Source organism: Uloborus diversus, unplaced genomic scaffold (genome assembly GCF_026930045.1).
Source record: "Uloborus diversus isolate 005 unplaced genomic scaffold, Udiv.v.3.1 scaffold_17, whole genome shotgun sequence".
NCBI classification, from domain to species: Eukaryota; Metazoa; Arthropoda; class Arachnida; order Araneae; family Uloboridae; genus Uloborus; species Uloborus diversus.
In genome coordinates this window covers 1,450,026-1,467,055 of record NW_026558318.1, presented here as the reverse complement: position 1 = coordinate 1,467,055, position 17,030 = coordinate 1,450,026, and the positions used below count along the sequence as shown (strand labels likewise).

The window sequence follows — 17,030 nt, the reverse complement described above, 5'->3', positions numbered from 1 at the left end:
GGCTATACGCTTCGTATTACCTTGATTTTAGCGCCTGAAAGAAGTTTTAAAAAAGTGTGATTCCAAAATGATGCATGGATAATCCGCAAACCGGATAATCCGCACACGGATAATTGGGAGTATACTGTAATTAAATTTTATTTTGGAAAGCTAGGGGATGAAAGTGCACCACAGTGCCGGCAATCATTTACGTAAACATGAGATTAATATCTTTCTTGACTTTCTTAGTAGTTATTTTGTAGCTTGTCCTTTCTTTAAAATGAATTTAATTTTATTTATTTAGCTCAAAAAATTGTTTTAAAAAAGTTTAAATATTTTTTTTAATGTTTAATTTTTTTAAACCAGGGATGGAGGGTGCAAGCACACCCCTGATCTGACCCCCTCACTTTCTCAAGGCAGGAGCTGCCACTGTCCACCTGTTTCGAGACTTAAGGCCGACACCAATCGGTAAAGTTGACATTTCCACTTTTGGCCAGCTTTTTGGCTCAAATAACCCCTCTGTGTAATGCATAATGTATAAAAATCTTAACCTTAGAATATTTATGAGTTATGACAAGAAGGAAAAAAAACTAAGGAAGTCGAAGAACACTTAAAGTAGGCATAAATTTTCGCTTATACCTGCATGCTTTTTGCTTCCCCAATAGATGATGCAGTCAGAGCAAGAAAAGAAAATACAGTAAAACCTGTTAAGTTGATCACCTGTCTAAGTTGACCGATTTTGTCAGGAACTGAATTAGTCCTATCTTACATAATGAAGGAAAACCTCTGTAACTTGACCACCTCTCTATCTTGACCACCTGTGTATCTTGACCAATAATATACACCAGTTTTGGTTTGAAGCATTGTAAAAAACCCTTTTTAAGTTGACCATTTGGCAAAAGCATTAGATTGTACTAAAAGTGTAATCAGTTATGCCTCAAATTAGCAACCAGACATTTAAGAAAAAACCTATAAATATTTATGTTTCCATCGAAAAACATTGGGCTAATGTTCAGTCCTAGAAAATGCGCCTAACTTCAATACGGAGTTATTTTGTTATTACCACAGTTACAAATGTACAAGAAAAAGTCAAATGAAGAATTTGAGTCTCTTTTGACTTGTTATGAATTTTTAGGAATTGATAATATCAAGTAAGTAGTTTTTCATAAGCAATGAGACAAAAAAAAATTTTTTTTGGATCAATTTACAGAAATTTTAAATTTCTATGATACTTTACACGTTATTCCGGTAAATAATCTCTAAAAATATTTAAACAAAATTTTTTCTTATTGTTTTAAAGTAATGTTAAACAATGAAAGTGAGTTTAAAGTATTCCCATTAGTTGAAAAATGAATGTATGGGGCAAGAAAAGACAAAAAAAAAAGCTTTCATTAAACTATCCTCTATAAGTTGACCACCTTTCTAAGTTGACCACCAAAGTACTGCACCGCAAGTGGTCAACTTACACAGGTTCCACTGTATATAAAATTATGAAAACAGAAAATATTCATGTAACTTGGTGCTCTTATAAAAAAAAAAGATTAATGTCTAATTTTCACCTTTCAATGAACTTTTTTGATCCCAATATTATAAAAGAAGTCTCATGTATGAATGGTGGGAAAATCAATAAACATTAATTTTTATGACTGTCTTCGTTATTAAAATATGTTAAAAGAGTAATTTTTTTCTTTGATAAACAAATTCTACTATTAAATACATTAAACCAGGAGAAATAATGTCTATAATGGAAAACATAATGATTTTCTTTAAACATTTTGTCCTGTTTCTATAATTGTTGTCACTGATACATTAAGTAAATAAATTACATGATTTGTAACTTTTTTTTTGAATCTTTAAACAAAATGTGCATTGATCTTTCTATTTTTAAAGTTCTGTAATGTACATCACACTTGTGATTCATTTGTAGCTACAGTAAAACCTGTAAAGTTGACTACCCTTGTAAGCTGACCACCTGTCTTTGTTGACCGCTTTTGTCAGGAACGGAATTAGTCCTATCTCATATAATGAAGGAAAACCTCTGTATTTTGACCACCTTTCTATCTTGACCACTAATGTACGCTAATTTTGGTTTGGAGTATTGTAAAAAACCCTTTGTAAGTTGACCACTTGGTTTATTTATTTATTTATTTATTTTTTTTTTTTTTGAACTTTCTTCAGCAAATTATTTTATTTTATTATTCATTTATTATTATTATTATTTCTTTCTTTTTTTGATAGCTTTCCAAAAATGTTTGTAATGCAAGACAGACTAGCATTTTACTAACTAAACAGCAGCATAAAGCTTATGCTACTCTTTATTCTCCAAACTTGTTTTTCATTTGTTGTTCTATTTGAGATAGCTTTTTGTATTCTGTTCAATGAAAATAGGTGTCAGCAGAAAAGTTCAAAGTCTTTTTTTTTTCAGTTGCAATATGTTGTGGCAACACAAGAATTGAGCTAAAAAGAGCAGGCCCGGATCTATACATTTTAAGCCCTCCTGCAACTAAATATGTAGGCCACCCTAGTGGCCAGAAGTGTTAAGAATAAGTCTTAATGCTAGTTTTTCCCTATTTTTTCTTCAATTTCTAGGGCCGTTAGCCCCTTTAAGGACACGGGCCCCTCGCAAAAAGTAATACATTCATGACATCTCAAATTTTCCTGGATATAAACTAAAGCCATTTCGTGATATTATCAGTTGTTTTTTGACTGGAGGAAAAAGTGAAGTTATGTTTAATACTGGAGGTAAAAAACTGGAGAAGTTTAAGTATTGTGTGTATAACTAATCTATTTGCCATTTTATTCAATTTTTGCATACCTGGAAGTGTAATTTCTTTCTGATTTTCTACATTTATCTCATCTGAGGTGGCTCTAAGCCCCATTAGCCCAGACAGCCACCCAGGGCCCCATGCTAACTTGTATTATTGTACCCAACTTTTTTTTAAATATTTTTATGCCTTTATGGAACATGCTTGACCTAATTCAGCTGTTACCTGTTATTACTTACATGAGATTTTAAAATTAAATTCATTAAAATTCAACTTGATTTCCCCCTTTTGTTTATCTATTTGTCTGTAAGAAAAATGAGATGTATGGAAAAAATAGGAGTGAAAAACATAGAGAGATTAACTACTTATTAAGAATGAACTCCTTCAAGGCCTAAATAAGATAGGTATTGCCCAAATGTGTAACATAATTTGTAGATGTTCAGCAATGGAAGAAAACTAAATTTTAAACGATTAACATGTTTCTCTCTAAGCCAATATGGTTAAGTCCCCTTTTCAGTATTTTCTTATTTTTGCAAATTTTAATGAAACAGATAATAATTATTAAAATACATAGCATGTTTATCAGATTTTTAATTATATTTTTCTAATCAAATTAAGAAACCAAAAATTTAATGCTTAAAAAAACATTTACCCCCTCCCTGTCTCTTTCTTTTCTTCAACTAAACAGTATTGGCTTCTCTGAGAGACTCATATGATAATGTATATATATGTGGGATTGTATTGAGAAACATGTTTTGTTGATTTTAAATTGGTATGATTAGTATTGAATTATATAAATATGCATAATTTTATCTTATATATTTAAACGAGCAATTCTTGTGGGTATGTATATATTTCGTATCTCGAAAACGGCTCTAACGATTTGGATGAAATTTTGGATTTAATTGTAAATTAGCATTCTAAGTTGATCTACATCAGTGTTTTTTCTGTAAAACGCAATTTTTTACGAAAAAAGGTTTTTTAATACAAAGTCTAATTGAGTTAAGCCTTGAAGTAAACTGTGAATTGACACATCAGGCAGACGATTTGCAAAACCATAACAATGAAAATTTGTCTCTTCTCACTTTAAAGTTTTAAACTTGCTTAGGGTTTGCCAGGCTTGGCTGATATTGGCCACTTTGGCTAATTTCAAACACACTTGGCTGAAAACAAATTCAAAAGCATTATGTAAGTCGATGTAAGGCTTTTTTCTTTTTTAAGTGAAACTATTGCTCGACCGTCCTATTTTATTTTATTTATTTATTTTCTTTCTACACTTCAAATAGTTTAACATGTTTTTTAAATCACGCATCTAAATTTTATTTGGAAGAAACGTATGTCTTGAGACTGTTTATGTTTTGTTAAGACAGTTGTTATCATTTGTTGGAATGGTTTGTGGATCATCAGTTTGGATGAATATCATGCTGTATGTAGCCTTTTCTGGCGTAAAGTGACCAACTACACTAAAAGTACTTATTCAAAAAGAAAATCTCGATTGAAATAAAATAGTGAAACGCATCATAGTATGAAAGGAAGTATTCCGTTAAAAACCGATTTCACCACAGCAAAACTGGCTCCAAGGTCAAAATATTTTAATTACTGACAAGAAAATTGTATAGTGGAAACAAATGTGACAGATAGTTTAAAGCAAAATGTTGATTTAATTACATTCAAAATCTTCTTTGTTTGGTACTTTAGTGTTATAAGAAGGTCGAGTGCTTAATATTTCGTTAACGTGAAGCTTTTCAAGCATATTTGGAAAAGTATTGAACCTTAGAAAAACAAGAGCTGACAAAAAATGATTCTTTTCAAGCCGAGCCAGGCAGGAAACTGAGGTATTGAAATTTTAAGGGGCTGTTTATAGGGATATTTTTCCACTTTTTTGAGGAGTCTCATTCATGGAGGGAAGGGGGATTGACATCGCTCTTGCATTCAACACCACTTTAATTAATACAATCATTAATATCGTCGCCTCAGAGCAACAGTAGTGTTATTCCTGGGATTAGATGTCTTAGTGTTGCTCTGAGGCGACGATATATTTTTTAATTAAAGGACCTGCAAAAAAAATTTTTTGCCCAGGCTTCCCCAAGACTTAGGGGGCCACCTCATTCTCATTAAGTTATGTGACATTACATTTATAATTTTTCCTTCTAGTGTATGTTTAGTCCAGCATTTATTGCAAGCTTTCTTATTGTGTGTGGAAAATCTCAGTTTCATACCTGGAATGAAATCAAGCAGAAAATCAACAATGTAAGTTCATTATTTTTTCCCTTATACTGTCCCCCCCCCCTTTTTTTTTTTTTTTGTAGTTGTAATTTGCCAAGAGAAATTTGTATCATGTTGAAAATAGTACTCTACAGTAAAATACTATTATAACACACACCAGACCCAAATAACATAGACGAACACAAGAACGCTGTTTGTAGAAAATTTTCGATGTTTGCAGAAATTTTTTATATATTTTAAGCATATTTATACAGTATTTTTTATTTATATTTTATTTTTTTTTGGTGAGCAACAAATGTTGATCGCCAATTTTGATGTGTCTTCAATTAATAATATTGAGAAAGGAGTAAATATAATTTAAAAAACATTCTAGTCACTTAGAAGTACTCTACTCACTCTCAACTTTACATTTTTTTCTGTTGATCGCAATATAAGGCTCAGGAGGAGTACCTTGTTTTTCGGCAGAAAATTTTTAAGAACTCAATTGAGTTTGCAGATGGTTTTAAATTTTATCTAGGTCTGACGCACATCTTATTAGCAGAGGTGTTGCTTTAAACCAGTTTGGGTGCAATTAAAGTTGATGGCCAAATTATTAGGGACACTTCTCAAATTCTTGTATTTTCTGGTTTTGGCTCACCTTTTGAAGAAATAAACCACAAACCACTTTTTTTTTTTTTTTTTAATTCTGAGATGATTCTGGTAGCATTATAATTGCTTTCCAGGAGTTGCCATTATTTCTTAAGTCAAATTTATTCAAAAATTCATAAAAACATGATCCCATTGAGATCCCAACTTGAAATTTTGAACAAATAAAGATAAAATGAACAAAAATTGTTGGAAATTTTAAAAAAAAATCATATGGCCTGTCTAAATATGGCCAAATTAAAACCAAATTAAAAAAAAAAAAAAACACGCCTAATTTGTCGCCAAGCTGGCGACAAAACTTGGCGACTAAAGGACTGGCGATATATCGCCAAGTGTCCGACAAATTATAACACCACATGAGTTAACATCGAAATTAACAATGATTTCCCCTCAAAACGGGGCATAAGACCCCCTTAAAAACATCCGAATGCAACCAAAAGGGAAGGTGCACAACTAGGCCCCTCTAGGAGTCTACGTACCAAATTTCATCTTTCTAGGACATACCATTTTTGAGTTATGCGAGATACATACACACATACGCACGTACATACGGACGTCACGAGAAAATTCGTTGTAATTAACTCGGGGATCATCAAAATGGATATTTCGGGTGTCTGCAGGTTCCTAGGCATATATCCACGTGTGGTCGGGTTGAAAAATAAACTCAACATTCATTTGGGGGTGAGAAAAATGGAAATGAAGGTCGATATTTGAGTGAAAATTTTTTTGCGAATAAAATACTTCCTTTTCTGTAAAAGGAAGTAAAAAACATATCTGCAGTGGAACTCAAAATGAGAAATTCATGAATTAAGTTTTGCAACTCGTTTCTTTGATTTGTGACTTAATTAAATGTTCAACTCGTTATAGTTGTTTTGTAAAAAACTTATCTAACCTACATAAGAGCGTATTTTTGTAAAAATCTTAAATTAAAATTAATGAATGCAGTTACGACAAATTTTCCCTTCACAACCTTTTTATGTGCTAGGCTAATTTTACTGTAAGTGGCTATTACTTGGGCATTTTTAGGGGTACCTGCACAGATACGACAAAAATGACTTAATAAAACGCTTCTGATGTGTGATTAACTAATGCTCTGCTTTATTTGAACTTATCTGCTGCTTTATTTTGTTAATACAGTCAGACCTCCATATATCGAAGTAACAAATTGCCGAAAAAAATTCGATACGTAGAAATTTTGATGTATGGAAACGATCTTTTTTTATCATAAAAGTATCCTGAAACATTAAAATCAAAGCTAATTTTCGTGTATGAAACTCAATTTGTAATTTATACGAGCATCGGATTAAATGAAAGTTAATGATTTAAAAATTAACAGAAATTACATTTTTACATCAACATACATCTTCATATTCTTCAGCAATGCAACTTGATCAAAACGTTAGGGGATTTTCGTTTTAACAATGTGATCGAGAGAAAAGTAAAAAATCAATCTACTTAACTCGAATGATTTTTACTGAAGCTAAGAAGACTATGATAATCAACAGACAAAAGAGATAACTTGTAACTGATATTACAGTGTTACTGGTTACAACTAAGATTTGAAGTAAACTTGAGGGAATTTAAAGAACTTCAGAACGGAACAACGACTTAACTACACACCCTTCAACCCCAGATTCCTTATGAGTTCCGTAGCAACCTTTAGTGAACATAATTTTCTCCTCTAACCTGCATTTTTCATGAGAGACAAACAGTCTAAAGTGGGAAAAAAATCTACAAATGTCTTGAAAAAACTTTTGATATATGTAGAGATTTTTTCGATGTATAGAAAGAATTTTTCTATATAATGAACATAGAAATTTCCTGGGATTTGGATATATAGAAAATTTTGAAATGTGGAAGTTCGATATATGGAGGTTCGACTGTACAAATCTAACAGAATCTACCTTCTGAAAAATACCTTATCCAAAATTTCGGACTTAAAACTGTAAACCATAATAATTTTCTGTTCTTTGTATTCAAAGAATGTGTTGGTGCTACCATTTATAATGTTTTATTTTCTAAATTTATTTTTACTGAGCATGCAGATAATTTTGACCGCAGACGATACTTAAATAAAAATATAATTGGCCATAGAATGAAATGCCTTTTTGTTTTTGCATGAAAGAATTAGATATGAATATTTTACATGAGCATTTAATTTTTATGAATTTCCATTTTAAATAATTTAAATGGAAAAAGCTGAATATTTACTTGACGATTTATGCAAAGTTGTATTAGTCTTTATTATCGACCTATATCAACGATTCAACGGTAAACTAATTTTAGTACTCTGTCACAATGAACTGCTACATTATTAAATATGCTGCTTTACTAAGGTATAAATGTCGTATCTAGAAATTACTAAGGAAAAAGGTGGTAACTGCGCAGATACCACTTTAAAGGCTTAGTATTTGTCACTTAGGTTCAAATTGCCTTAGCGAACTACCCAAAATGTGCAGTTACGACTTTTTTCTTAAAGCTTTTTTTAATATTTTGCTTTCACAAATTGCCAAAAAACTTGGGATTTAGGTAAATTAAATTACTAAAGACTACCTGGTGACAATAACTCAATTTTGATAAAATGTGCAGATACCACATCTGTGCTTAGTATGGAAGTATAGTTCTCTCTCAAATTTCAATGATAGTCATGCTTCATTCATAAAAACCATTTTATTCCTAATAGTGTAAAAAGATATGGTTCCAAATCTTAAATAAGTTTACATCTCTCAAAAACTTCTGATTCAACAAGGATTGGACATTGAGTTTCTTTTGTTATTTCAAGCTTGACAGATTATATATAGGAACAATAAAATCGCATTCTGTATTTAAATTTGTGCTCAAATGAACTCAAGTTGTTTCTTTTTAATAAATGAAGCGTTTAACTATACATTGGAAAATGGCAGAATTTTACTACTGGCTCCTTCTCTACCATAATAAGTATTATCTACTTGTAAATCTGTTTACTTTTCATGTATTGATTACTGTCATTGTATTTTAATTATTCATTACCATTTTGAATCTTTACTTTTCTTTCAGGATTACTTCACGATATTAAAGACTAGCTACAAGGTAATTTTTTTTCTCAATGTTAAATTCCTCTTTTCTCTGCCATTTGTAGGGTTTTAATAACTGTTCCCTGTTTTGTTTCCTCGCTTTGTGTTCATATGCATGTGGGGTTATATACAGTTATCCTTTGCTATTAACAATTCACATGGTATTTAGTCAATGATACATCCTTCAATTTTTTTTTATTTTATAACTTAAATATTTTTTTCAAAACCATGATTCATTGCTTTAAATCATTTTTATGGAATTTCAAGCAAATAATTTTTTACTTCAAATTGATAAAATTTCATTGTGAAAGTTTTGACCTAATTTAATCAAAGATAAGGTGAAATGGATATTAATGTGAAAATAATGCAGTGGTAGCATATTGCTTGTTCTATTTAGTATGGAACTCCTTACAGTAGAAAAGCCCAAAATTTGCTGCTAAAGAACACAATTTTAAAATAATGCCCACTTTTTTTTCAAAAATTAAGTCTTCTTAAGCTTATATGACATTAGTATTTTCAACAGTTTCTTAACACATAGCGTAACGCATAAATCTTTTTCATTTTTTTTTATTTGTATGAATGCTTTACTTGTAGTTTCTCGTAACTTTTTTGATTTTCGTATTTTGTACAATAAATATTTTCAAAAACCATTCATCTAAAAATATTTGAAATTGATCGGTCATCCAGTTGCTCTTGGAGACTTTAAAAAAGGAATCCTAACTTGGGTTGTGCAATTTTAGATGCCAAGAAGTCAACATTCAAGATGATTAATTGAAACTTGTGAAACCATGAGAGCAAAAACATTGAAAAAGTTGGGAAAAGAAATGAACTTCTTGAAAATGCAATGGAGGGAAGTAGCACATCAACCCTTGAATCAACAAGACTTTCATGTATTGCACATTTTTATAAACTGGTCCACCTTGTTGTAGTTAAGGTAGTACAGTAACCGCTAGTAATATATTGCTTTTCAATTTGCAAAGAAAAAACGCAATATAACAGAAATTGTTAAAAATAGTTATCCATCCAATACACAAGTAAATTATCATTCGTTCTTGTTAACATGATTTTCAAATGCTTTGACATAGTTCAAAAATGCACTATCACACTTATTAAAATTTAAACAAGATTGAAATACAAGTAAATTTTGACTTTAGAAAGGTACAAACATCAAATGGAGAATGAAGACGATCTTTTTTAGCGACCAGGAGATAAGAGTGAGCATTCCAATACCTTTGCATTCCCAATTGACTTTCTAATCTCTTTGATTTTCTGTAGAAAGGATGTGAAAAAAAAAAGTAACCACGTAGTTTCCAGAAAACTTTTTTACCCGTCCAGATCATTCTTCCTTTCTTTGATGCAAATCAAGATCTGTGCAACCATGCACAAATCTTTTCTGTACCAAAAGACAGGCAGAGAAGGACCTATGTTCTCTTCTACTTGGACCAGTATGACCCTTGTCTGCTGTCTCTTACACATTGTAAAGGCAATGTATCAATACAAAAGAAGATGTCAAATAGTTTACAGACTTTTAAACTTTAGGGCATGGAAATAAGTGTACAAGTTATTATTTGCAAGGATCAGTCATTAGTCAGGCAGAAAATGTTACTGATCTGGGCGTGTTAATAAGTCACGATTTAAAGTTTAGTCAACAGTGCAATATAGCTAGTAACAAAGCCAATAAGATGCTTGGGTTTATCAATAGATCTATTTCAAACAAATCTAAAGAATTTCTTTTGCCCTTATACAGAAGTTTGGTAAGACCTCATTTGGAATATACTGTTCAGTTTTGGTCTCCTTATCTTAAGAAAGATATTAATGTACTGGAAAGGGTTCAAAGGCGGGCTACAAGGCTAATAAATAGACTTTCTCATTTAGACTATGATTCCAGGCTTAGAATGCTAAAAATGTAGTCTTGAGCACAGAAGAAACCGAGGGGGCATGATTCAGTTGTTAAAATTCATTAAAATGAAAGATGTTACGGGGCTAAATTTTAGCACTGAAAACAGGACAAAGGGTCATTGTTTTAAGCTATTTAAATCTCAGGCTAACATGGATATCAGGAAAAGTTATCATTTTAGCAGGGTAGTGGAACCTTGGAACAGCTTACCGGAAGAGGTGATAATGAGCAAGGGACATATTGTGAAACATATTTATTTGTGAATGACTCATTGTATAATTAGTGCTTTAATACTCACTGTAGATAAAACTCATTCTGAAGTGCTAATATATAGATATAATTTGAATATTAGTTTAAAAACTTGTGAAATGACCTATATAACGCTAAAACCTTTATAACGCAAAAGCTCTGGTCCCAAGGTGTGCATTATAATGGTCTTCTACTGTATTACCTTATTATATAAATGTTAGTTTGAAATCGTAAAATCCAAATATGGACGAATCATAGTATCCAATTATGGAATAAGGAAAAAGCTAAGAGTCAAGATTAAGCTTAAGTCAGATTCAGATAATAATGATGATGAGGAGATGATGCTGTTTGATACAGACAGTGAGCCCGATGCCTTGGTAGGAAAAACAGCTCCAGACTCTGAAGATTCAGAGTGTATTTTCTGTGGCATGCCGTTTTCAAATGATACCCATGGGGAAACATGGGTCAAGTGCCTCATGTGTGGGCTCTGAGCACATAATGATTGCGCGGGACCAGAGACTGATGCCTGGATTCAGGGCCGTAGACAGGGCAGGGACCGTCGGGACAAATCCTCCCCTGAAATTTTAAACTATCTCCCAAAAATAAACAAACGAAGACAATCTAATCAAAACTCTTCCTTCGATTCCTCCTTCACTATCACTTGGCCTTGTTATACAAATCTTCTTTCATTCAGACCTCTTCTTCTTCTTTTCGCCCCTCCCTCCACACCACCATACAATTTTTTTTTTGTAATTTCAAAAAGTATTCATTTTTTCACATCTTGGTCCATTACTGATTGCTAATGACTCTTGTTACGGATAACATATACACTTCAACAAGAGGCGTAACAGAGTTACATGATCAAAACTATCATTTTTAATCCTATCATACTTTTGATTACATGCTTAATTTTGTAGATTTTAATAAAGTAAGCCTTTAAGAGTATTAATTTTTTTTGTTGAGGTGGTGAGTGTAGATTACTTTTCAACTGTGACTATTTTCGCTTATTTACGTGAAAGTTATTCTAAAAGCCCCCGACGCATGCATTTGTAATTGAAAACATGTAATAAACACTGTATCAAGTGTTACGCTGTAAAAGCGTACGCTGTTCTCTTATTTTGTGAACTCCCTAATAAATAATTCCGATGGAATATAGATTAGTTATCAAATATTAATGAAGTAATTAATTAAAATAATTATTTGATACAAATTTTTTTAAATGCATTGTTGTTTAATTTTTGCAAACAACATAATAAACATAATTTTTAAATGCTATTTTCCCACTTGATTACATGTCCTGGAACCACCTTTGCCTCGACCATGTCCCTCCCCGAAAAAATATCCTCGCTACGGCCTTGTCTGGATTTGTGATTTTTGTGAGCAATTTGTGTTCTTTTCCATGTTTCCAAAGAATCGCATTTAAGTTAAGGTTAAGTTTTGATGGTGTTTATAGTATTCCATGTATGGGATACCTATTCCATATTTAGATACCTTTATCAGTTTTAGTTTTTTTTTTTTTTTTTATTTAAAATTAGTCAATGTAACCAAAACTTGTTACAAAATAACGTAAATATATGATTATTATTAATGACTACAAAATGTTTTTTATTTGAAACATTTGGGCAAATGTGTAAAAAACAAAATGGTATTCTCTATTTATTCACTCTCCTCTATCTAATTTTCATGTTATACCTACATATATTTATTTTAAAACATAGTTTCAATTAATCTTTTTCTTTTTTTCAGCTGTGGCCTTGTGCTCAACTCATTACTTTTTATGTCATTCCTTTACAACTGAGGTAATTTTTTTATTACTCTTTTTTAGCACTTCGTTCCTCATGAACGATAGTCGGGTCAATTGATAATTACTTATTAGTCTAGGTCAACGGGGTATTTGCAATAATGATATACTTATCCTTATTTACTTTTTGTTAAAGCCATATACTTTGTTTTTATCTTTTAATAAATTAATTCATGTTTAATGAGCTATTCGTCTTCAATTATACTGATTCACGAACTCCAATTTCACTCTGCTAAATGTATTAGGTTGTTTGGGCAAGAGTTAGTTTCAATCATACCTTCCCATCCAACACAAGGTCGTGCGGCGCACGGCGGCGCCAGAGTCAAAAAGGCGCCGAGCTCAAAAATCTAGAGTTGAAAAAAGTGCTTTGGACAATGTATTTGTTTTAGATATTGAGTTCAATGCCTGTTCAACGATTCCATAATTCAGAATAATTGTTTTTTTCTGGAAAAGATTTTGGTTACAGATTTTAAGGTGGAATCTCTCTTCATTATTATACTCTTGGGTGATTGCAGGACTTTATCGGCAATTTTTTCGACAATGAAGTTCCAAAAGTGTTTTTTAAGACAATTTTCGATGAATTTTAGGAGCTCTCTACCGGGAATGTTTCGGAACTGAAGTCTCAAAAACACAATTGTGAGCCATCTTTGATGACATTAGGAGAAGGGATGAGGTTCAGAACTCTCCTCTCCCGACTTTTGAAATTGGGCTCTAAAAACAGAATTTTATCATCGGTGTGTTAGGAAGAGAAAAGGTTCTGGGGCTTGCGACATTTTGCAAAATTGAATTTTAGAATCGCGATTTTAAACCATCTTTGGTAACATTAGAGGAACGCATAAGGTTCAAGCTCTTCCCTCTGTTATTTTTTCAAAAGTGCAGTTCCAGAAATGGAATTTTAATTGTTGTTCGATGACGTTAGAGAGAGTTCAGAGACTCATCTGTAATTTTTCTAAAATTGAGCTTCTAAAAACGCAGTTTTGCTCCTCTCTTGAAGAATTCTTAAATCTGCTCTGGATTATGCTTCGATTTAAAAATATAATCATTGTCTTGTTGTCATGTTTGAACAGGCATGAAAGTTAGATAAATTATTCATCAGTTAGAGATTAGAGAGGTATTTAGAGCAGCGTAAACTTTGATGTTTAAAATATTGTCTTTTTTCAAAACGCATCAGCAAATCAGAGGAGCTACTGAACTCGAAATAACTTCGAGATAAGTAAAAACGTAGATCATATCCCAAAATAAAATATTAACACTTTTTTAATAAATTAAATGCTAAACGTATTTTCTCCATATTATATTTGTCTACAAAACCTCACAACAAGTGCAAACTACATATTCACTGAACATCACAGAATAAAGGCGCTCAAAAGACATTTGCATGACTGTGCCTATCAGGCTTGGCGCGGGCCTGCATGCACTTCTTGATAACTTACGATGTTTAAACGAAAAGCCGAAAGGCTAAATTCCGTAAGTCAGTCGACAATGTAACATGCTTATACAAGCAGAGATAATACCACACAGTGGAAGATGCAGAATCAAATGTTAATGTGAAGAAATGAACATTGGAAACGTGTTTAAAATCTTACCAAAAATTTATTGGTCCATAAAAACTAAAATAAATAAACTAACAAAAATAAGTTTATAAGAATAAACCCTGGCCATAAGCGGAGGTGGAGTTCGCAACTCCCCAACACCTAACACACAAGAGGCTGACGTATACAAAAGAGAAGAGAGAGAACGATTGGAATCGTTCACTATTTATCATAGACTAATAATAAGAGTAGACCGAGCTTTCTCATTCTTGCTGATAAAGAAAATTGGTTCATAGATGTATCATGTGACTAGTGGAAGGGCTTGGCGAAGACTTTGGCAGCATGGTTGCTAGATGGCAGCATTATCTATAGTTTGGCACTCGACATGTATTTTAAGACAATGTGTTTTCATTAAAAAAAACTTCCAGGTGCAGAGATTGAACTGTTTTTCTTTTAGTTCTGCATTATTTTGACATTAGTAATAGTTTTTGATCAGTTTTCGGTAACTTTTATTTCATTTGGAGCTGTCAGCGTTGGCGTGAACGAAATGGCGTAAACGTTTTGCGTTAACGCAAAAATATACTAATTGGTATCTTAAATTGAAACTGTAGGTAAAAATCTTACCGTTTGCCGATTCTTCTTGGTCGCTTGCATCTTTTATTGCTTAGAGAGTTATTGAAATTGACTAAAGAAAATGCACAATGCTATCTAAACGAAAAACTCACTATATTAACAAAATATTTACAACTTAGAATAACAAATTTACAAATCGGACTCCATAAAAGATCATTCTTCCGTGTTCCATCAATTCTATTTTATTTCGCGCTGGCGTTGATCGTCTGCTACGATTAACGCCCGCTGTTGCTAGGATATCCACCAGTCACATGGTTTGGTTTATGAGCAGCAAAAGGGTTGCCATAGCTCGGTCTACTCCTATTATTAGTCTATGCTATTTATACTTGCCTCATTTGCATATGATTGGGCATCAAAGGATGCCAACCTAAAACTGAAACTTTACACGTGCCGAAAGAGTTGAGAAGTTAATCTAATTTGAATAAAGTAAATTTTTTATTACATTACATTAGGAATGAGAACGCGGTTAAATATCGTTTACCGATGTCTATCACTTCTCATCATACACTTCCACTAACTGACGATGAATTTCTATTGGAGAAACCTTTTTGGCATTAAAAAGTCGAATGATTGAGCACCTGGCGGGCGAGCCCCATCCTAAACAGCTGAGCGTTGGGCTGCTTGTTCTACGTTGTGGTTGGGGAACCAAGGAATGCAGGGCTGTCGTCACATTTTGCCAAGGAATGCAGGGCTGTCGTCACAACGGGAGTTGCCTAGCAACTCCCGTTTGCAAATGGCGTTGTTGGAGACCTTACTTTTCAATATACCCTCGTAATAACATTTTGACAGAGGAAATGATATTGAATCCACACCTGCTCTGACAGCTGCATTGTCAGGGCCGGATTTAGGGGAGGGCAGGCGGGGCTACTGCCCCGGGGGCCTCCAAAACAAAGGGGCCCCACAAAAAAAAATTTTTACAAAATATCCTAACTTTCACTTTTAAAATGAAATGTATGTTTAGATATAAATAAGAAACAGTGATTTTAAGTCTATAAATTATAATAATAATAATATAAAAAAAAATAAATAGCAGTAACTTCAGGATGTATTTACTATTAAAGGGCTGATCGAAAAAACATCAGATATATACATATATATCAAAATATTCGAATATATATCAAAGTATCGGATATTTTCAAAAATATGATGGATCTTTTCGAACCCTGATTAGGGGCCTCCACACTTCTAAATCCGGCGCTGTGCATTGTCACGTGATACTGAAAAAATAATATAGTGGGCTTGTGATACTCGTGATATTTATGAAAGGTTGCACAACATGTGACAAGAGGGGGTAAGCTGAAGTGCGACAACCAAGGGGAGGGGTCAAAAATGGTAAAAAAAAGTGTTGCAAGATTTGCAGACATTATCAGTAATCATAATATCAACAAGATTTGTTACAGTAGAACAAGCTGTTGCACATTTAGAAACATTGTCTAATTTCAGTTTATCAGACGCGGAATATGCCAATTACCCCCTGATGAACCAGGCAATATTACTTAGAAAGAAGATATTTTAGAAAATGATTTAGAGCCGTCCACATATATCAACTGATGTATGTGGACGGGTAGACATTTTTTTCACAATCACTGCTTGATCATGAAAATCAGAGAAAAAGCAAAAGCTATGATCATTAGGAAATAATAAATGAAAACAGAAAAAAAAAGGGGAATAGTAAGAACCATTAGGAAATAAAAAAGGAAAAGAATGAAAACTGGCTTCAAATGGCGGAAGGAAGATAATATTCACAAATTCATTCAATCAGAAAATATTGAAACTATACAACATGCATTTCCAAATGTAGAATATTTATCAAAAAAAAACTTCATGCAAAGCGCCAGTATTCCAAAATTGGAACATAAAAAAAAAATTCGGAATTTTATGCTATTTTTGTATTTACTGGACCTAAACTGACATAAATTAAAACATAACTCAAATCTGATCATCCGTTCAATAGTTTGGCATTTAAACGGTTATATATAAGAATGGTATAGTAGTTAAAATTAAACAATTAAATAAGATTTTTGGAAAAAAAAATTGAAAGCAATAAGAATTTTCTTTAAAAAATTTGTTATACTAAAAGATGCAAACAAAAACAAGCAATTCAATTTAACATAAGCAGTTTGTCGACAAAACCCTCCAGATTTTGCCCAGACAATTGAGCCATATCTTCTTCCATATCCATCATTCTTTGGTTTGAAAATGAATTAGTTCTATTCCTGAACTATTTGGTTCGGATAAACTTTATTCGAA

The 17,030-nt window shown here is 32.3% G+C and overlaps 1 protein-coding gene across 2 annotated transcripts in view; it reads left to right on the top strand.

Moving 5' to 3' along the window:
* Positions 1-12,613, top strand: part of LOC129233105 (protein Mpv17-like) — a gene marked incomplete at its 3' end in the record, with an annotated part of 84,618 nt that extends 72,005 nt beyond the window's left edge. For both annotated transcript variants that reach the window (XM_054867163.1, XM_054867164.1), the window contains 3 exon segments: positions 4,899-4,994; positions 8,652-8,684; positions 12,561-12,613. In XM_054867163.1, the coding sequence (XP_054723138.1) occupies positions 4,899-4,994; positions 8,652-8,684; positions 12,561-12,613 (182 nt within the window).
* Between the last annotated feature and the right edge of the window lie 4,417 nt (positions 12,614-17,030).